The sequence below is a fragment of the Coenobita brevimanus genome, chromosome 89, assembly GCF_032717465.1.
Source record: "Coenobita brevimanus isolate Jiangsu-jjx chromosome 89, ASM3271746v2, whole genome shotgun sequence".
NCBI lineage: Eukaryota > Metazoa > Arthropoda > Malacostraca > Decapoda > Coenobitidae > Coenobita > Coenobita brevimanus.
The window spans coordinates 29,978,697-30,002,167 of NC_137042.1; the positions used below are offsets into that span (position 1 = coordinate 29,978,697).

Here is a 23,471-nt window from a genome sequence, read left to right on the forward strand (position 1 = left end):
ACCGTCCACTCCTCCCTTCACACTTCTACTTGCATTTCCTTCCCTTCCCTCCACTTGCCACTGCTCCACTCTCTCCGTTGACACTTTCCCCTCCACTTTCCCCTCTTCTCATCTCACTGCTTGTCTTTTATCTAGTTTCCTTCCTTCACTTCATCCATCTGATCTTTTTTTTTTCACCTCCAACACTTACTTTTTCTTCCCTTCCCCCACTTGCCCTGTCTTACCACTTCCACTTTCTCTTCCGTCTCCCTTCACTGTCCCATCCATCCCCCAACCACGGGTTCCTCTTTCAGTTCCTCAACTTGTCTTTTCATTCCCCTGACACTTCATCGTTTTTCCGTTCCTCCACGTGGCCATTCATCGCCCTTCACTTGCCCTTCCATCCGTTTTTGTCCTATCCACTTTCACTTCCACTCCTCTCCACCTGCCCTTCCTTAACCCCTTTCCACCTGCTCTTCCTTCCCCTCCCTCTTCCCGCCATTCCTGTCCTCATCCTCTCATCTTTCCTTCCTCCACTCCCTTCTCCTTTTCCTTCTCACTTTCCTGCCCGCTCCCCCAGCTCCCTCTCCCCATCTCGTGTTAGGCGGCACACAAAGGCGGGAATGTGGTGGTGACGTTTTCCTTTCTTCGTCATGTCTCGCCAAGTTTGCCCCACCTCCTCCTCCTCCTCCTCCTCCTCCTCTTTCGTGGCCCCGGGCAGGAGATTGTTAAGGCGGGCTACGAGAGAAAAAATAAGAACGTGTTTATTCCTCCATTTTTTCACTCCTTCCCTGAAATCCTGACGAAATTCCGGACACTGGATATTTTTCTGCCAAGATTTTTGCTGCGTTTCTCTGGCCTCAGATTTCCCTCAACATTTATTTCTTCATATGTAAAAACATGCCACCACCAGCAGAAGCACTATAAGGATGGTCTTGGACTGTATATCGCCAATGAATATAATACTACTTGGATTTATTTAGTTCTCCTTTTCCTTCGTTTTCTGTTCCTGTGGTTCTGGAGAGGGACGCCTTGACGTGATGAAACCCATATGACCTGGCGGTGGAGCTGCCCGGTTATCTAAACGTCCATTTTCATTGTACATGAGGACCACACACACACACACACACACACACACACACACACACACACACACACACACACATCAGATTTAGAGGCCCAGCTGGCTTGTCCCTAATATTTTGGTATTTCTAATTGTTCTAAGTACATGTGGTTAACATTCAGGCTGGATCCATATCATTTCATTCAGTGGCAGAATTTGTTTTTTCTCGTGCTTTCAGTGTGTAAAGCAGACTGAGAGTAGCGGTAGTATGCAAATAATAATCTTTTTCGTTACTTTCACGTGCAAATTCTCACCGTGAATAAACCAAGCACTCTGAGAAATAATGGCAGTTTTATATATCTTGTGAAGTGTCTTGGGTGTTCTCTAACGGGTCGTTTTTAAAGACAATATTTATGACTGGATGTAAACTGCTCTCCGGGTGAGGCACTGCTGCACGAGGAAACATATATCGTTCTTGCCTTTGTTTGTTCTCTCGTTGTTCCAAACATTCCTTTCAAAGTCGAAATAAAGAAACATGTTGGGCCCTGCTGTCAAAGAGGGAAGTATCGTTACTCTTAGGTTCTATACTGATGGATTTTATTGATGTATCTCTCCTTTTCTGTACGTCTGATGCTTGTGAGTGTGTAACAATCCAGTCCAATGCCATATAATTTACCACACCATGTCCCATTACAGAAATTAGTAAATGGTACGTGAAACAGGACATATCACACATTATTTCAAGCCTACTCGTTCCTTACGATATGATAAAATTTTCTGTTCCACGGTGAGGGTATCGGTAAGAGTGAGGGTAAGGGTGATGGTAAGGGTGAGTATAAGGGCTACAGTGAGAGTGAGGCTGAGGGAAGGAGTATGGGCGAGAGCGAGGATGAGAGTGAGTGTAATGGTGATGATGAGGGAGAGGCAAAGCATATGAGTGAGAGTGAGGATAAGAGTGAGGATGGGATTGTTCGCGGGAGGTCAGTATCCCGCTGTCAACTTCTCTCAGTCTCATCAGAACTCACACCATTTTTCCCCCTGAAGTTGGTGAGCCCCTGTGTTAAATTAGAGCAGCGGGTGAAGTTGGTGGCGTATAACTTGATGTGCCAGATACTAATTAGGAACCGCGGCCCCAGCCACTACTGATATACTCACACGCTAGACACACGTACGGAGGAAGTATGCCCTAATGAGATCCTTAATTAGATGTTGCTGAAAATATGCTGGGGCTTCATTTTGCGTAATTTTATCGTTATCACAGGCACGCAGGCCTCGTCACTCTAACCACCACATCCCCTATAAAAGAGTGACTGGGAGGAAGTAAAGGAGAAAGGGGACAAGGGCGTTCTCATTTAATATTGTATATTGTGTAACTAAGAGATGGTATGTATTAGGTCAGCTTAGCTAGCCTGTTATCTTAAAGAAGGCATTCTTACTGTTGGGCTATTTTTTAATGCTTTTAAACCTATAGTGTTAGTATCATTGTTATTCTTAATTGCTATTATTATCATTAGCTATTAATGTTATTGCAATTATTAATGCCATTAATGTTATTGCTGCTGATGTTTATCATTATTATTATTATTATTATTATTATTTTCATGATGATTATACCGGATGGCTATACTCTGGCAAGGAATTTTTGAACAGCAGGTTATGATAGTCTTCTATAACCTCTTCTGCACAAGACGTCTTCGCTAATAAGAGTAAGATCATCTGGTAGCAGCAAAAACAGCTTTAAAGTAGGTCATTGTGCTGAAGGGGTGAAACAGATAAATTAGCTGAATATGTAATTTCCTCTGTACCCTCAATTTTGGTCATCAGTCAGTCAGTCGCTGGGAAGGTACAGCGGTGGCAACAACGACGAGACGTGAGTTCCTGCTCTTCAGGCTAGCAATTAAAACTGGAAATGAGGTAATTAGGAGGACGAGGAGGCTGTCGTGTTGTCTTTATGAGCGCCTCATTTGCATACTTCACCACCGCAGAGTTTAATCACACACAGACTCGGTTTTCTCGGCATATTAAGAGTCTCCGCCATTCCCCTTCCTTGCTGGAGAGGGACGCCTTCATGTGGTGGCACTGCTATAACCACACGGCTCTACTGCCAGGTTATACAAACGTCCCTCGACTCCTACCGTTCCCCTGGAAGAAGGATCGTGGACTGCATGAGCAGGGCAACTACAGCCTGCAGTCCAATGGTTCACATTTCAGTTGAACCTGGGGCGACAACTACTGCTGCTCCTACCAGCCTGTTTTTGGAATGGGTATGTTGAACTTCTCTTGTTTTTCTTATATTTTGGGACTAATCGATCGTGAAAAAGCTATAAATAACACGAATATATATTACGACATTATTATGCAAGCAAATCGTAAGGGACAAGTTCGACGACGACGACGGTCAGGAGAGCTGTAATCCTTTACACACTAATCCCGAAGGACTCCTGACGACAGCAGAAGTGGCCGCTTGTTGACAAACGACCTGATTCAGTGGAGCAATAAATGTTTACGTCGGTGGGTATAAGACCAGAAGAGTCATGAAGGAAACTGAAGGAGGTCCAAATGCAATAAATTTTATAGATAGATAGATAGATAGATAAATAGATAGACAGACAGACTGATAGATAGATAAATTATCCTTACAACCTGTAGGCTGAGGAGGTTTTTCCTACGCTGAGTGAAATCGTCTGGCATTTTCAGAATAAATAATGTCTACGTGCTGGTGAGCTCAAGCCCCTTATATAAGTCGGCCTTGAAAAATTCTGCCCCTTAACCATATATCATTATAGCAGGACGGCAGAAGATATTAGAGATAAAGCAGGTTTTCTAATTTCATCATCCCACTTACACACACACACACACACACACACACACACACACACACACACACACACACACACACACACACACACACACACACACACACACACAAAACTCCTAGAACAAAGCATTATTATCATTGTCGTTATGGCACCAGGCTCATCTAGGCGTGAACCTAGTGGATCGCTGGCTGATGCTCTCGTGTTCCTTTCGTGGGATATGGAGGAAGCTGAGGTGCGCTTACATACCCTGGCCAGTTATATCGGTGCCATCGCGGGTAGGTGTCCCTCTTCAGCACCTAAATGAACATTACAAGCTGGAAAGGAACGCCTTCACGTGGTAGTACTGATATACTGTAACCGAACTGCTCCTTTATCCCACTATACAAACGTCCCACAAGTTCCCCAGTATCCCCAAAAGGTAGGTGGCGGACTGCCAGAGAAGGGGAACGTCTGTCTGAAGTCCACCGGGTTAATGTTTCAGATGAACTCAGGGCTATATCAACTAGACTACTACTACTACCACCGCTACTACTACTATAAACATTATCTAGAAATTTAACGACCTCATGCTTAATATTCATATCGCTAAGGGAAAGGGAAGCCTTGCCATTTCTTGCCGTGATTTCTAAAACAGAACAGGTTCGGCCTCTCCAAGTCATTGCTGATTATACTCTGTAATGTGGGGTACAGGCTAATCGAATCTCCTTTGGTACTAGCTTTATAATGTCTTCAAAGATAACTAATAACTACTGTTATAAGGCAATATCCTTTTGTTGTTTATTTCATGCAACTGAGTGGCCAAAAAATACAATATCACAGCTCTACATCCTTTCTATTGCACATCTTCGTGACTAGGATCATTTTCTAGTATTAATCTATAGCTACAACTCAGCATTCGAGATGGTGAGACGGCAGTTTTAGGCCAAGTTACTGTAGAGTAAAAGCAATATAGAAAGTTGATCTTTGACTTTCTTGGTCGGGTGATTTCAGACTCTATGTTCTTCCTGCCTTACGCGTACCTTCAGCCTCGCGCAACACTGATCATCTCGATGATTTCCCAGGGGAAATGAAGCCAGAGGAAGGCAGCTCACATTGTAAATTGCAAAATTTGTGGAAAATGGGATACCTTGATGCAACACAGACAGAATAGAGAGTTGCGAACAGGGAAATAAAGGAGCATATCGCGTGATGTTTTTTTTTCTCTCTCTTTCTCTCTCCCTCTCTCTCTCTCTCCTGCATTTTTTCTTTTGTACATTTTGTTATATGTATTGCACACCATGAAGATCAAGCAGAATGTTCATAAAATTATGCAGTAAGCTATGTCTGCAGTATATTTCATAATGTTTCAGTTTTGTAAGATTCCCGGATTTACACCTAGTAACTTATGGTTTTAAAAGTCCACGAAGACACTCCGAACACTTTCAGACGCCCGAGAAATGCGTACCGACGAAAATCTCCGTAAGAAATAGGCTCGCAGCAATTGATTCACATGTATATCATTATCCTACGTCAGTAAAACAAAACCACTTATACATTAGATACACGACCCATGTACTCGGTGACAGGTGTTCATTCATTTCACTATGTTTTACGGTACTTCGTAAATGCTTCCACTTCACACACACCAAGATATAAGCCAAAAACAATGCCTTCCTTCACTCTCTTCTCTGCCTCACCTTGCTTCCCTCACCCTGCCTCCTCCTTACCCTCTCCTCATCCTGTTCGTTTCACCCTGCCTGTTTCCCTTCATCCTGCTTTTCTCACCCCGCCTACCTCCTATTACTGTGCAAACGTCCCCGAGTTTGCTTGCCGCAGTCTTAATATCTCCTCTCTCTCTGCCTGCCTCCCCTCATCCTGCTGCCCTCACTCTGCTCACCTCTCCTCACTCTAATTGCCTTACTCTGCTTACATCGCCTCATCTTGCCTGCTTTCTCTCACCCTACTTACCTCCTCTCACCCTGTCTCCTCACTCTGCCCGTCTCACCCTACCCACATCCTCTCACGCTTCCTGCCTCACTCTGCCCACCTCCCCCCACTCTTCCAGCCTCACCCTGCGTATCTTTCATCATACTTGCCTCCCCTCACCGTGCCTGCCTCATCAGCCTGACGCCGTATAAACCAATTTGCAAGCGACCCAGGCACGATACCCTCCATTTATCTTCCTCATGATGCAGCTTTACTATTCAGCAACACAGCACTCTCTATTTTCTTGCCTTTACTTTCACCTATCTTTCTGCCTACCTGTCTGTCCATGAATCTGTCTCTCTACATATCTGTCTGTCTATCTATCTATGTCTATTTGTCTATCTATCTATCTATCTGTCTGCCATTCTTTCTTTCTGTTCGTCTGTCCGTCACTCCATATGTGTATTCTTCATGCTGCAGTTTCAGTGCCGTACCCAACAGCACAAAACAAACATACGGTATTTCTTATATTTTCCTTCACTATCGTTATCTCCTCATATCTATATCTTCATCTTCCGATCTCTTTATATCTGTTTCTCCCTGTCTGTCTATCCACCCTTCTATTCACCTACTTACGTATCTGTCTAACTGCCTGTTGCTCGACGCCTAGTTCTCAGAGGGTTAGTTTTAACAAAGGAACGTCTAGGCATTATGTCCCTACTCAGTAACGACTATTCTTCCCATCGCCTCCCCTCCACCACTCTCCTGCCTTCTTCCAATAGTGCTTTGAAGATTTAAAAAAAGATGGTTATGGTATACAAAATAGAAAATGAAGAATAACAGGAGTAAAACGAAAAGGCCGTTGAGTTTTTAACAAACTCATGTCTATTTCAGCAAAAAACACACTTAATATTTTTAGAGTTCTCTGTTTTTCTTTTTGTAGTTTTTCACTTTTTTACATGGCGTGAATTCGGATAGTATTTTTAGATGAAGGCGAGGGGGAGTGTCTATGTGTTGTGCCACAGAAAGAGTACACCATCACGCAAATTATTTCTCAGAGCCAGAAAATGGCGTGTGTGTGTGTGTGTGTGTGTGTGTGTGTGTGTACATTTACAAGATCCAGTCATTTTCTGAACTGTGATACATCCAACCCATCATTTTCAATTTTATACTGTTAACATACGCCCGTAACAGGGGCACATAATACAGCAGGTCAGCAGATAGCGATAGCCCCTCACTTATCTAATTTCTACGCTCAGGTAATTCAATCAGCAATCATATCAATACCGGTATAACGAGAATGATTTTAACACCTTAATTCCGATAACTTTTGGTATTTTAATCGTCCTACCACCAGATAATATTATTTAACTGAGACGGACTTCTAGCAGTGAAGAAGCTAATGAATGTCGTGTCTAACTCCTGAAGTTTGAAAAGATCCTTCCAAATCAGAATAAAGTCATCTGTCGGTAGCTTTACTCAGATGAAAAATTGATACTGGATTGAAGAGGTTAATTTTTCTTTCGATAAAATTACCTCATGCCTCCGAAATAACCTGCTTCCTCGGCCTCATTGACTCCTTCCTAATTGGTGTCCCGAGGCGGCCACGTAAAAAGGATGTTACTCCTAAACTCATTTGGGCCATTAAACCCAGGAGCCTGATAGCGGTCCTCTGTGGCTGTGGCTGGCGTCTCCTTTGTCCCTCCCTCTTCTCACTTTCTTGTTTCCCCTTTTTTCTGCACCTCTCCTCTCCTTTCACTCTGTCCTCTCCACTCCTCCCTCCCTTCTTCAAACTTTTCTCTCGTTCCCCCCTCTTTCTCTTTTCTCCTTTCTTCTTCTTCTTCTTTCCATTCACCTCTTCTTCTCCTTCACATCTTTTACCCTTCTCTCTTCCCTCCTTCCTCCTTCTCTGCCCTCCTTCTGCCTCCTCCTCAATTCATACCCTTCCCTTTTCCCTTTTCTCCACCCCGTTTCTCTCTCTTCCCTTCCCTTCCCTTCGCTGCTTGCATGTGTTATGGTGAGGTAACTACCATCGCTACTCTTTTGTGTGTGTGTGTGTGTGTGTGTGTGTGTGTGTGTGTGTGTGTGTGTGTGTGTGTGTGTGTGTGTGTGTGTGTGTGTGTGTGTGTGTGTGTGTGTGTGTGTGCGTGCGTGTGCGTGCGTGTGTGTGTGTGTGTGTGAGAGAGAGAGAGAGAGAGAGAGAGATGAGTGAGGTAACAAGTGAGGCAATGTCTGTGGTCCCTTTGTTCTCCTTTACCGGGGCCCTCTCTCACGTCCTCTTTGCTTAGGTACAGTATGTAATCAGAACCAACACAGGGCAGATGGTGGTGGGTGTAGGCGTGTGGGACGAAGCGTATGAGTATGGTGTGGGTGAGTGGTGTTGTACTGGTATGGAATGAGAGAGTGGTGTTGTACTGGTATGGGATGGTGGTGTAGTGGGCAGTCTGAAATAAGCATGAAGTTTGTAGCACAGGCCAGCGGAAAATTGCCTGTGTGTGTTGGAAATGACGAAAAATAATCGAGGTGCATATATCCAAAGAAGAGATTGTGTTGAATAAGAGGAGCTAAAAACGTCACACACACACACACACACACACACACACACACACTCAAAACTAGGAGATTCAAAAAGGCATATTTGTCGAAAACCTGCGTCTCAAAGGAAAACCGGATGCCCTTTAGTCTGAGCTGCCAAATCACACGTCGACCTGATCAAACACCCGCCTCGGATCCTTTCCAGAGCCACTTTGATAACGTGTCCTGGAGGCAAACTTACCATCACGGAGAAACGGATCCGACTCGAATGATGCTCAGGTTTTCTTGTCGGAGTGCAGTGGCTCTCTGAGTACGAGTGGGATTCGCTCTCCCAAAGTTGCCGGGGCGATAGGAATGAGGGGAAGTATGAGGAGACACAGAGATAGATAGGTAGGTTGGTAGGCAGATAGACAGATGGATAGACAGATCCTTAGGTACGTAGGTAGGTGGAAAGAGAGGGGGATGGTACAAAGGAACTAAGCATAATCGAGCGAAAAGTTTCATTCCCCATTTTCAATTGGTGGCTGATGTTTGATTCATGAGAGTAATCAGATGGAATACTGCATATTATTTTTTGTTTTTTTTACGGAAAGTCCCAGGAAAAGTGGAATAGCAACGTGTGTTCAAAATCAAAGGCTTCTCATCCTGTATGGTTAATAAAGCATTATTCTACATATACAGCAAATATTAACAAAAGCATACATACTCTTGCATACATAACTGTTTAAGAAACTGTGGTCTACCAAAGAACATAAGCCTGTTCTGGTGTTCACTCTGCCCTCAGCCCATACTATTAACGTTAAAACTATTGCTCTTTCACACTAACTTGGCCAAGATTTTCGTCCTTCTGCAGATTATTCCAGGTAGCCAAGTGGTAGAAAAAGACATTGCCCCGGCTCTACATGCTTTCCATAGGACTTCTTCGTGACTAGCATCAAATTCTAGTGTTAAACCATTGTTACTGCTCAGCAATGAAGATACAGAGATGGAATTTTAGGCCAAGTTAGAGTAAAAAAGATACTGCCTTCAGTAACCTTTTCAAGAAGTTGAGAATGCTAGCTTTTCATTTTACTAGAGCTGTTTCATTTTAACTTGGCCCAGATTATCGTCTTTTTGCAGCTTATTTCACAGAGCTCAGCAGCAGGAAAAGTCAATACTACGGCTGTATGTCATTTCCACAGCACTTCGTGACAAGCACCATCTAACCATCTAACAGTAAATTTACAGAAGAAATGGAGCATTTAACAGTATAACAGTTAACTTATCGAGAAAAAAAGAGCATCTAACAGTAAACCTACCGAGAGAAGAGTGCATCCCCCACCCCCTCTCATGAGAAAAAAAAAAGTGCCACATGGATACTTACGGCGCCAGGGGAAATATTTATTCTTCCAGACTTTAATCTAAAGGAAAACCAAACACAATTCCTTGCCAGGCTCGGTCAAGACGTGAAATAAAGGGAAAACGTACCCTTGCATAACAACGACCCATATTTAAGGCTTATTTCTGCAGTGTACCCAAATGTCATACAGAAAGTGCGTACCCCCTGTACCATGGAACGCTGTGGTCTGTTTATTGGATTCTTTCCCCCTCACCATGAGAAATCTTCCCTCAGAAGAATCAAGTGCAGGATATAACCAACATGACGTTATTCGTGCATGCGAGGTAAGGGTAAGGGAGTTGGAACCAAATTACTGGTGAACCACCACCAGCAACATCATCATCATCACGCTATTTCCCACTTATAAATGCAGTGAGAGGGAACCAGAAACACTGACAGGAAAGCATACAAGTAGCAGAACTATCAACAGAATACTCAGGTGAAAGGACCATGCTATGTACCCACTGGCAAATGCTCCTCGACAATCATCTACCAGTAGTTTTTCGTGCCATCTATATTTGTCATTCTTCCCCATACGACAGAGTATCCTTCCTTCTCATGATCTTTTGTTGTGTGTTTCACGGTGCTATCACATAGTAACAGTCCATGTAATACCTTCCAATGACACAACCAACAGAAAAAAGCTGGAGAGCTTTTGCTTATCGCTGTGTATCTGTTCACTAATCATTCATGGTCTCAGATTTTTCAGTTCCATCATGTGTAATCGCTGTGTATCTGTTCACTAATCATTCATGGTCTCAGATTTTTCAGTTCCATCATGTGTAACTAATACCGTGTTGTTTTCTTACAGGTGGTACGTGGTTGGTGGACTCGTGGTCGCCGTGCCGTGTGGGTGAGGACCGTACCAGAGACGCCGAGGGCTTGTGTCAAGGACAGCGCTTCCGGACTGTGAAATGTGGTGTGTACAACACTATAGTGGATGAGGAACAGTGCACCAGCCCGCGCCCTGCACATCAAGCCAACTGCACCACCACCTGCCCCCAAGACTGTGTGGTGGGGCCTTGGGGTGGCTGGGTACCCTGTGTGTCCTGTGACGCTTCTCAACGCCGGACCAGGACTGTAGTTGTGGCACCTTCGGTTGACGGTAAACCCTGCCCACCCCTCAGTGAGTCACGTCCTTGCCTGGCTGAGTGTCTTCCGTCTGGTCTATCTCCAGCCCTCTCTGGCGAGAGGGAGGAGCCTTTGGTGCGGCTGAGGGTAGGCGAGTGGGGCCCCTGTCAACCAATCGCCACACCACCTCATATACCGGAGCTGCCATCTGCCATCACAACACCCACTGACAGAAACAGGGACGATACTTTCCCAGAAGCGGTCGACGCCGAGGACTGGCAGCAAGGTAATGACATCAAGGCACTTCCACGCATCGGTTCCGAGACTTCCTGGGACGACAGCCCAGCCAGACGTCCCCCTCAGTTACCCCGAGGCATCACCATAGTGGACCTGCCTCTGGTGGGGCGTCAGGAGAGAGAGCTCACCTGTGTTCACGTCAACGGTACCCGCCTCCCGCTCAGGTACGTCTCCTGTCAGCTTATTACTTTCATCCTCTTTTCTACCATGACGTTCTTTTTACCGTTCGAGCAAAAAGGCGAGCGAGAACACTATGCATAGTCAAAATTTGGTGTGCAATATTCTAGGCCCATATGGTTTGTAAAATTTCCCTAATTAAGGAGAACCAAAACGTTTTCTTCTTAGCTATCAAACCATTCGTGCCATGTCATACCATTTTCAAAATGTAATTGAAACTGCCTTCCAATGGTACCACACTTTTTCTACCCCCAAAGGAAATTATACATAGCCAACCCACCCACCCCAAACAAAAAGCATTTCTACTGGGAAAGAAAAGAATTCCATTTTTTCCTCTATTATGCCAATCATGGAATATCTTTCCTTATTGAAACTGTCATGAAAGTATTTTCCAGTGGTACCAGTCATGAGAATGAAAAAAAAAGTTAAATATAGCTGAAGAAGGCCAAAAATACTGTACATCCTTGCACTCAGACACGTTCCACATTTTTGGTATGGACGCCAATTTCTTGATTTGTTTGGCTAGCGCAAGACGATTTTTAGGTATTTTATCAGAGATCCTCCGTACTGAGGTAATTAGAAGCGATCTTGATTACCCTTTCAGTACCATAACTTTAACGACAACCTAATGATAGTATTCACAGTATTACAGACTTGTAATCAGTGGCTTATCGCCTCATAATGTACTTTTGATTGAAGAGAATTTCAGCATATTGTACTAACTATATTATCCGCCTACCATATCCTTATGCCCCTAACTTCCCCGTCTGTGCGTGTACCCCGGCAGCGTTTGTATGGCGGGGCGGGGCAGCGTGGCGGGGCGGGTGAGGACGTGTGTGGTGGCGCGGGACTGCAGCATCACCCAGTGGTCCTCGTGGTCCACCGTAGTGCCGGGATGTGTGGCACCCAGCGGACTGGTAATGTACCTCATTTAGTTCATATCTGTGGTTATTAAAGTTCTCTGTCTCTGTCTGCACCTATCTAGCCGTTTATCTCTCAAGCAATCTATCCAACTCTTTACCTATCACGGTCCTAGGAACAGTCACGGCAGAAGCATATTAATTTCTGTTTGCTCCCATTGTATCTAAACTTCTTCCAAAACAGGTAAGAAGTTTCATATGTTTCCATCTTAAATAAACTCCCAGTGTTTCTCAAGCTATAAGGACTTTCACTGACTGTCTACTCGGCCCAAGCTAACTGTGTATTCTTCTGTGTGTGTGTGTGTGTGTGTGTGTGTGTGTGTGTGTGTGTGTGTGTGTGTGTGTGTGTGTGTGTGTGTGTGTGTGTGTGACGGAGAAATACTTTTTATCACCGAGAAAGTGGCCCGTACCAGTCAGGGTTACATAGAGGGGGATATTTTACGAGCAGAACGAAAAGTGAACGTGGGAAAAGTGATGAACACATTATAAGAACGCACGTTTGAACATACTGCTACTACTACTATTACTACTACTACTACATCTACTGCACTCACGTAAATGTCCTTTTCCAATAGAGACTGATCCCAGCCTAACAGAAAAGCAACTATACACCCGATCACTGTAAACCCGATCACTGCAGACGCCTTCAAAACCTTAATAATACTAAGTATATGATCAACTCAAAACCAGAGCCTGTGTGGACCCTCATTCAGCTAACATGCGCGAGGAAACGAATGATCTGCTCACGCGAACTTCCCGCACTGCCAAGCAAAGACCTTCAATCCGGCGAACTTGTGGCCCATCGTAAAAACGGACCGTAGGAGAGAGATCAGTCGTAGATGAAAGAAAAAAAAAAAATGGGTCCAGGATTTTTGTTTTACGTTCCCAGCCAATTTTACCCGAGCCTCGCTTTTTCCACATCCATGTCCGACTTCCCCCGACCTGAAAAGCTGGAGTGCGTCGAAAAGAAAAATATCAGAAGCTCAGCTAGCCTACGCCGGTTTCACTGCTCTCTCTCTCTCTCTCTCTCTCTCTCTCTCTCTCTCTCTCTCAAGGTAACATATATGGACATTTATCAGTCTTTTGTCTTTAGGTACGTATACTCACTTAGTTGAATACAATATTTCAAATGGAGTAATAGTGCTGAAATGTAGAAAATCAGACGAATGTGAGAGAAATTTTGAACGGGAAAGGAAAACACACACACACACACACACACACACACACACACACACACACACACACACACACAGATATCCCACGCTTCCTCTGCCTGCCTTCCGCTTCTCCCTCCTGGGTTGGCGTCACAGGTAAACACAAGCTGGCAACTCCATCCCACGAGACCTCTGCCGCGCATGATTGTTATGTCTGTCAGTGGGTTTCATTCTTTTAGTGTGTGTGTGTGTGTGTGTGTGTGTGTGTGTGTGTGTGTGTGTCAAATTCAGGGTTGTGCCTTCATTCATTATTCAAGCTACTGTCAGGTGGGACGCAATATGCAGAAGATCAGCTCCTCAGGGAACGAACGAACAGGAACGAAAGGTCTTGTTCTCTGCTTTATAACAAATCGTCTTTTAACTGAATGATGTTCAATGTATCAATCATCTTGTAGCATAATTTCAATGTTAATAATTCACCAATTAGCTACGATGTCGCCATTTTCTTTCTCTCTCTTTTTTTTTTTTTAACAGACATTCTGAATTGACTTGGGAGATACTTTTTCTCCCGGACATGAGAACGTAGATAATAGTTTTCAAACCAATTTCAGTACAAGAAATCTTTCCTAAACTGAATAACAGTGTCTGACATTAAAAAGGAAAAACTTGAATTGACGTCATTGCATAGGAGGGGTTAAAAGATACACAAGCGTACTCGGACTGAAAGGGTTAAGTATTCAACAGCAACAAGCGGATAACACTGACAACAAACCAGCCACCAGTATCAACACAGGTCTTGATTATTTATTGCAGGTGAAACATGTCCAAGCCAACATCCTGTCCTCTCACGCTTATGTAATGGGAGTAACAGTCAAAACAAAAGGAAATGATGGCCGTCTAACCCACTATACGAGTAGTTTGTATGGACGGACACGGGTTGAGGGGAATGTCAATGTGAATTGCTGATGACAATATTACGGGGTTTGTGGAGTGAGTGTTAGTAGGAAGATACAGTACTAGGGCTGTGTTAAAGTGGATAATTCGACATGGTCCTTGGCTGTCCTGAGATGTTCATTGCAGCATTGTAGTTATGTTCTAGAAATATTATTGAACCTTCCCTACCATCCGAGTTTTCATGCCTGCCAAACCTTATATTGTGGGTGGTTAATCTGGTATAAACAAAGGAATAATTGAAATAGTTTATTCTTACACTGGATCTACATAAAAGTAATCTTGCAGTGAGACGAGACTTGAGCATCGTTATGCAAGCTTTCTGTCTAACTTTCTTTCAAATATACTAATCAACATCGCTGCCATAATCATTCAGATCTACTCGTACTTCTTCACACTTACGAACATTGAGTGAAACACTGTAGATCCAGAGCATGACTTTGGAACTGGTTTGGGGTACGAATACAAGGAAAATGAGTGCATCAGGTACGCTGTCTTCGCTTCTCTATTCAAGATGAAGGTCTGCTGCCTGGACAGGTGTCTGATAGTAGTCTAAAATATTACTGGGACTTCCGCCCTGTTTGGTGGCATTTCACTGTATTGTCTCTCCCTAACAGTAAATGAAACGACAGTAAATTCAGCATTGTCATTTATTGCTTCAGGTCGCTTGGACCAACTAAATGAGCATCCGCAAAGGTGAGATTAAAAAAGGAATCAGTAGGTTACATAAATGAAAATGAGATTATTATTAAGTACGTCCAATATTCGTTATTTCATGTAGCTTGAACTTCACTACTGTGCATCAGTTATCAAGAGTGTACCAGTGTTTACAGTAAGGCTGTGTTTACTGTAATGTTTTCTTGTGCGTAACTGAGTTTTTATTTTCGGATTCAGATATTGTATATAGTAGAATGTCATTACTTCCTGAGGAGCGCAGTATAAGGTCAGATTTAACGAGAGCCTTTCAATTATCCGCAGAGAACACCTCTCCACTGGTATCGCTGATTATTATATGATAAATACAAGGAACACAAAAGTCTAAAACCCTGGAGTAAACCTGCCGTGAATAATAAAGGGTCTGTCTCCCGTGGTATATACGTTCTAAATTCGAATGTAAACATGTAAATTTCTTTATATGAGGATGTGCGTTTTCTTGCGTATGGAAAGTTTATTTTGATATTAGAGTAATTTTAGACATATCGCTTCGCTGCAAGTCACAAACCGGTCACCCAGTCTAGATATTTTCTCAGTTACAATAAAAATCCAAAGTATATCTGTTTGCATCAGTGTTCTATGTTTGCCTCCATATTGTGGGAAAGCTGTTCCTTAACACTAACAGTTACACTTACCTCAAGAACACAACCTAGCCAAACCTAACCCAACCTAACCTAACCTAACCTAACCTTACCCAGATCCTTAATTTCCTAACCACCTCTGGCAGACTATTCAACAGGGGAACAGAACATAATCCTGTGTTTCCCGTCATAATTATCAGTCCCTGTGTTTGCTTGGGTACTGTATGCCAAGCTGTTCGTGCATGCCTGGACGATGCCTTTGTGCCTGTGTGCTTTTTGGCCGCTGGGGCGTGGATGCCTGCGTGTGGGACTGGCTGGTCCTCCTATACACGCACGCACACGCAGACAGATACACATACATGCTTACACACACTTATACGTCACTGTTCCACACATAACACACTTCTGTGTTCCACCGAACACACTACATACCTCTCCATTCCTTAAATCTATCTATCTATCTATTGCCAGACGCCTCAATCCCGTTTGGGGTGGCCACAAACAAATCGCCTCCAAGTCGCCCTGTCCCCCGCCATTTCACTGCCCTGCTCCCAACTCACACCCCCCTCTCTCATATACCTCCCATTCCTTAAATGTGTTCGCTATATCGTATATAATTATATGTAACCCATCGTCATCATCATATTCATCTGGGCACTGAACGTATAAATGATGCTTACATTAATGATGACGTATATATATATATATATATATATATATATATATATATATATATATATATATATATATATATATATAGCTTTGTAATACGTATCAGTTGTAAGTGTTCCTTTACCTGCATCATAACCCTCGCACTAATTAATACACGTGTCCCCATCCACGGAGAACACATTAATTTTGCATCGTCAACACTCACAATAATTAAATTCACAGCACCACTTATATATTAAAATCCTCAAGCATTAAAAGTGTCTCGTGCTTGTCTCTGTATGTCAGAGTTGATCAGACGGCCTTTACACCTCTTATCAGCTATTTCATTGGTAGCAAACTGAGCTCACTGTCTCCTGCTTCCTCCAACTTTTTCATCTACGCTCTTCTTTCTGCTCTTTTATTCACTGCCTCTATCTTCACCCCCTCTGTCCGTCTTAATTCACCACCTCCTCATCTCTCTGTTATTATTCATCATTTTCTTCTTCCTCTCTCACAGTTTTACTCGTATTTCCATCCTCCTCCATCTCTCTCTCCCTCTCTCTCTCTCTCTCCCCCAATTACCATCAATTTCAGACACTACAACGTGAAGGAAATGCGATTCTGGAGGACACTTTCTAGTCTCATCCACAGCGGGTTTGGTAAAAGAGATTACTGCAGAGGCGCTCAGTGAATTGATTAGTGGGCTCTCCATTCCGCCGCATCTTGCAACGACACAAGAAGGATGAAGGAAGAGAAAGAAGAGCAGAGGAATGAGGAGGAGGAGGAGGAGGAGGAGGAGGAAAGTCAGAAAAAACGACGACGACGACGAGCATGAGGAAGAAGAAAGTCAGGAGGAGGAGGAGGAGAAAAGTAAAGAAGAATAAGGAAAAACGAACGAGGAGCACGAGGAGAAATGAAGGCGTACGGCGAGAAGGTCTGGGGAGATGAAAGAGGCATGACATGGAAATTGAATAAAATGGAAATGAACAACGGGAAGGGGCGAAGGAAGGCAACAGAAACGAGGGAAGGAGGGAAACTGCTGAGAGAAGAACGAGTCAGCATACACAAAAAATCTGACACAGAGGAAATACTCAAACGCACATACACAGTTTCAGCAACACAAAATACAATATGATGAGTAGAGATCAAAATATAAGGCAAAAACTAAATTAACCCCTGAAAGATGGGAAGCTACACCTGAAATGAATATAATTTTTTTATGGGTAGCAAAAGTAAAATAGTCGATGTCTCTCAGTTTGAAAGGGAAATTCGAGACTGGTTTTTAGCCTCAGAGGATGAAAAGCCAATCTCTGCTTGTAAATAATCGCGTGGCCGTAGTAAGAACAGACATTTCAATCGCCAAACACTTCAAATTTATCCCAAGTACAATGAGCTAATTTAAGTTTCCCTCTCCCTCTCTCTGCTTCCCATGCCATAAAATGTAAATGCATGAAACCGGCAGCGGCCAAGACTAATCAGTGTTGTATTTGCCTGGCCAGGGGGACGAGAGAGGCGGTGGTGGCGTGGTGGAGGAGGGTACATACCGAGTGACGCCCTTTGGAGGTGTGTGGGGGGCGTGATTAATAACTGATGTCGATTTAATACTTGGCTTGCACGAGAATTATTGCCTGACACGTTGTTTTTGCTACCTTTGATGATCTAGGCGAACTCCATGACTTTGGATACAGAAATTATAGACTAATCTGGACGGTTGTTAGCATGCAGGGAAGAAGGAATTAAAACTTTAACAAATACCCGAGTAGTATTTTGAGACATCCGGTTAAACAGAGGTTCCTATGAACTCTCTCTCTCTCTCTCTCTCTCTCTCTCTCTCTCTCTCTCTCTCTCTCTCTCTCTCTCCAAGATGGATGTAACTTGATTATTACAGTATTAATTTGTGCATACGGCCTACACAAAATCATAATCTTTAGCAGAATACATTACCGACATGCATGTTGTGCATCTAACTACGTCATTGATGATATCTACACATATACTGTATATCCAGTTCCGTTGAAAATATGCAACTCTAAATGTATAATGCCCATTCCAAACAATGGTTCATGGTCTCAAGTGACAATATGTTAATTCTGTTTAAGGGAGCGAGTTAAATTAGCCTAAGTCGAATTCTAACCCCCCCCCCCAAGAAAAGTGAAATCTAATATAATGTTGGTATCTATATCTCTGAGAAAAAACGATATACTCGCACGTTATCTTATTGGGAAAATAATGAAAGATGTCGTGGAAGAGTAGAGAGATCAAAGACATTCCCCGAGCCAGATCATGTAGGGAGCAGGGAGGGGCTGTCATGGGTGTTGAAATATTCGTTTACTACTGCCTCTGTGCTGAGCCAGCAGTGACTGACACATCGTGGTGTGATGAGGAGGCAACACACACACTACGGGAAAGGAATACTCGTATGAGTTAGCACAGTAATACACAGTGGATAAATGGCCAGGCGCCGTCCAGATTATACCAGCTGCGTTTCGGGTCCATAAATTAAGTATGGATATATGGTTACAAGGAGTCTAGATTATACCATCCGTGTTCAGGGACAATTAATTGTGTATGGATATATGGGAAGGCGGGTACAGCTTATATAGGCTATGTTCTGGGGCCGTAACTTGCGTATGAATATACTCGTATGGCCAGGCGGGACGGGTCTAGGTTTGTCTCACAGGTCTGTAACTTGTTTGTAGATCTATACGCCCAGACTAGGCCATTTATTTCTCGCAAGACTACAACGAGGCCACACGAACGACAAAACAGCCTGCCCGCCTCACCTCCACACGACTTCCCTAGTCCACAGATAAGTGCCACTAACATCTGCCGCTGACTAAACCGTGGCCTCTTCCCTGTACATCGCTCTCCGCATGCAACAAGCCAAAGAAGGATAACCGTTTGCTGGGTTTTTGGTGGCGGAGACCGTGTACCCGCGGTCCTAAATATGGATTGTTATGGGTAATAAACACAAGCTGGCTGCGCAGTGGCTGAGCTTTGCCGGCACCCTAAGCACACACATGATGGTGCTCGGGAATCTGGTGCACCCGGCCCTACCACAGTTGAGTCTGAGGGGGCTACATTACTCAACACTGCATTTCTTTAGCAAGTTAGGATGTAATAAGCTACCCGGAAATTTCTGTCTGTATATGTCTTGTATTCAGCACTTGAAGGGTCTCCAACACTTGTTAGCTTTTGGACCCTAAGGAGAGTCAGTGCAGCGATGGAAGCTTGTCCTCCGGTGCAAATAGTAGGACTAACAGGGCGGCAAATCCCCCTCCGCTTGGCTGCTCTTGAATAATATGTACGTACCAGCTCAGCCCTCACCCCCGCCCCTCCCGGGAATTCCAATAAGATGCCCCCCTCGCCTCCAGCTGCCCCCCACCGCCCCCCTCAAGGTACGCCATGTGTTGCGAATATATTGCCCTTTTTGGGTACCGGTGAATATTCCCCTCATGCAATATGGAACCTTCTGCTCTCGTTTGTATGCTAATCGACCAATCTTCCTTCAGCTATAAGTGTGTTATCAAATTTTCTGTCTTTACACATTCAATTACAAGTCTGTTTTATTGATGTGTAAGGTTGTTTAGTCCTCCGTTTCACTGTGACCTTTCAAATCTGTGTCTTTATCAGTGCATTTCACATTAGACTGGTATCCACTCACGGCAGGTTCTTATCTTTCAGTATTGTTGTCCCTACAGGTATTTGGTATGTTCAGCATATGAGTATACTGAGAGATGGATGTAAGTTTCTTGCGTGAAACTATGTAAGGTACGAGATTTTCGAATATATTATACTATATCAATGAGAAGCCATAAAGTCTCGCATATTGTCCATGATATTTTATAATGCTATTCAACGCTCACACGCTTTAGTTTACCTGTTAAAAATTTTTCAGATTGTTTTCCCCATGGTTGGTATGAATTTACAATGTTGTCCACGAGACGACATACCGACCCAGTGAACTTTTACGAACTCTTTTTCTCTGTCAGGTGACATGGCGGGAGCGGTAATTGAAAATGAAAAAAAAAAAAAAAATCCTAAGTTAAACTGACTGATTTCCCTTAACACCTCTACACTATGCCATGCCCCCTGCTACGACTTTTGACTAATTTTGACACAGATCTTCACTGATTATAACCAATCTTTCCAACACCGTTTTCATAGCCTTGGCCTAAATGGTCTCATATATTTCTAAATACATTATTCCAACTCTCGCCAAATTTCATCTCCACGCATTTCTCACTCCAAATTTCAAAATTTCAGTATAACTCTACGTCCTCTCCGCCCAACTTTAACCCATAGTCTTCATATGGCTCATGGCCTTTGGTTCCTTCTTCCTCGCATTTTAAAAAAAAAAAATGCCTTCCGCCCACCCTCACCTACGCGCACCCTGCTCACTCAGCCTTGCCGACATCCACCTTTCTACCTGTCTGTCTGTCTGTCTGTCCACATCTACCTCTCCCAGTTTACCCAGCCTGATCCACACCCACACCTCCCGCTCCACCTCTCCTCTCCCTTTAAGCCTACCCCATCCACCCCTTCTGCGCCTCCCTGAGCACTAATTGTTTACCCGGGGTTCCTGCTCCCTCTGCGGCGTAGTAGGACCCTCGGGCAACGCTATTTTCACCCAGCTATTTTCTGAGCCACTGGAGACACATTTCCTATTCTTTCAATCCTCCACCTTTTCTTCCTTCACACGAGGCTGGATTTTTTTTTTTACTCTTTTTTTTATTATAAGAGAATTATTTTCTCCGCAGGGCAATGTTCTTCTTCACGATACCGAAATACTGGGGTGAATAACTAACACGTACCGGTAGCTAATTTCCTCCTCTGACCTTCCGTAAGAGGGCTTTGCTATAGAGCCGAACGGGGAAGACGAGGATGCGTTACAGGGAGAAAATGTTTATAGGTGCTTTATGATGTACAGTTGCTGCTACGGTAGCACATCTTTTCATACAGATTTAATGTACAGGTATATGTTACAGTACTGACTTATGTTTCAGTATTACAAACACCCTTACCCAACACTGAGTTAAGAAATCCAATAGGAAACGGATGATGGGAATTGGGATATGCTGAGAATCTTTCCCCCCAAAGTATACGCAGCAACCTACAAATGATAATGTAATCTATATTTTCAGCAATTCTGCCCTCCACAACTTATTGCTTTCCCGCTGTCAGTTATGGGTGATGAATTTCATGATGCCTTCTCTTTATGATTCCGTCACTTAGTCTTCTCATTGTCTTAGCCAGAGATCCAACTGACTGGCCTCTCGTCCCCTTTCCCTCTTTGTTTCTCATCCCTTATCAGAGTCCACCGCTGTTCTCATTATATCTAATAACTCAGGATCATATATCGTTTCCCCTTCCTTTATCTGCCTCTCTCTCTGTCTGCTCCTCCTTTGTGCATGGTGCTGTTTGTACTCTACTTCCTGTCCTCGGCTATGATTGTCTGTTTACCTGTTTCTTTCTTTATGTGTCTGCCGTAGCTCTGTCGTTTCCTACCGTACTGCCTCCCTTTCAATCCGTTTCTCTTCCTCCATGCTCATGTCTCTGCCTACCCCTTTGCTTTCAGCTTGTTCTGCATTAGCTACCTGTCATCTTCATATATCTAATTTGTCCTCCTAGCACCTCTCCTTCCTTCACTGTTTGTCTCCTTTACTGTTGGAGAACATTCTATATGCAATGGTTTCTGGGATGTTGCTTGGACTCCTAGCCATAAATACCCTGGACTGTGATATCCTACCAATCAACTCGTGCACCTCGAACGGAATAATATGGAGTTGACTGTTGCCATCACCTTTAAATCTTTATTTCCTGTCTGTTGCCGTCATTTCTAATTCTTTGTACCTGTCTGTTACCGTCACCTCTAAATGTTTGTTTCTCTCTGTTACACCTTTAATATTCTGTTCCTCTCTGTTACCATCACAATTCTCTATTCCTATCAGTTACTTCCACCATTCCCTATCACTGTTGGTTATCGCTACGTCTCTTTTCCTGTTGCTATTAGTTACCGTTACCGTCACCTTTAATTCTCCATCTCCACCTGCCTCCTCCTACTCCCGTAGCCACTGGTACGCGACGGAGGGCCCTTCAGCCTCATCAAGTGGCTCCTCACGCTCGGGATGGCGCGTTACCTGGGAGCCGGACAGGTCAGGTGACAAAGTGATCCCCAGGGCGCTACCAACACAGCCTTTACGTTCACCAACCACAGGGAGGCAGAAATACAAATGGGTTGCTTTTTTCCTTCCCTAAGTTTTCGTTTAGGTCTCCGTACTTAACATTAATTCTGCTTTTCATGACGATATAAAAGATTGTCCAGTACTTGAGATAACTGAGACTACTCTTAACACGTTGGTTTTTCTTACCCCAGAAGCTGAGTTCTGGAAAATCGTAAAGTAAAAATACATAAAAAATAAAACAATCCAGCCACAAACCATGGTGCATTGCCTGCCGTATCTTCATCTTCATATTCACACAATTGACCCACCGTAATAATAGGAAATCAGCATGGGTCATGAATTTATCACAGGTATATAATAGTTGCTTTTGATAGGTGAAAACATACTACTACTATTACTTCAGTTTTTAACAGAGGTAAAGAATACAAGGTTAAAAGATAAGCCAGCCTACGGACTCGCCGGTGGCAACGATGGCAGTACACTAGGGAAGGTGGGGGGGAAGTGAGGGGTAGAAGAAATCCAAGAAAACAGGCAGAGGAAAAGGACAGAGCAGAGACAGGAAGAGGGTAAGAAAGGAACGAAAAATTAAAAGTCCGGGAATGATGCTGAGAGAGGTGGTAATGTTCGAGGGGTTAGTAGTTTTGGGTAAAGTATCAGAGGTAAAGAGAACTATGTGAGGGTGAAAAGGAGTTAGTATCATGATGAGTACACGTGAATGGAAAATCCAGAGAAGAAATCGAAAAAAAAAAAAGTCCATAAAAAGTACGGAGACATGGGAAAAGGGGCAGTACTGTCTTCTGTTATTTGAAGGAAGACAGAGAGCTCGTAAAATTATTCAAATGAAGAAAAAATGAAATAGATTACTTGTAGAAATGGTCATAACACGAAATGATAAAGAATAAATTAACGGCAATAGCTTGGAGAAGTAAAGAATGGGCAGAAGAGAGGAGACAGTAATGGACAAAGGCCTGGAGGACGAAAAAAACAAAAAAAAAAACTTGGTAAAGAATGTAGTCGGGGGAGGGGGGAGGGAGAAGAAAGGAGGGGAAGGGAGAGGCAAAGTGGCTGAAACGGGTAAGGTTGCCTGGAAA

General features: G+C 43.6%; 1 protein-coding gene across 1 annotated transcript in view; it reads left to right on the top strand.

The window, feature by feature from the left end:
• Positions 1-23,471, top strand: part of LOC145411433 (thrombospondin type-1 domain-containing protein 7B-like) — a 169,524-nt gene that overhangs the window by 78,160 nt on the left and 67,893 nt on the right. Inside the window, exons 3-4 of the mRNA XM_080281473.1 lie at positions 10,491-11,211; positions 12,012-12,141. Coding sequence (XP_080137599.1) covers positions 10,491-11,211; positions 12,012-12,141 — 851 coding nt within the window. The remainder of the gene's footprint in view (positions 1-10,490; positions 11,212-12,011; positions 12,142-23,471) is intronic.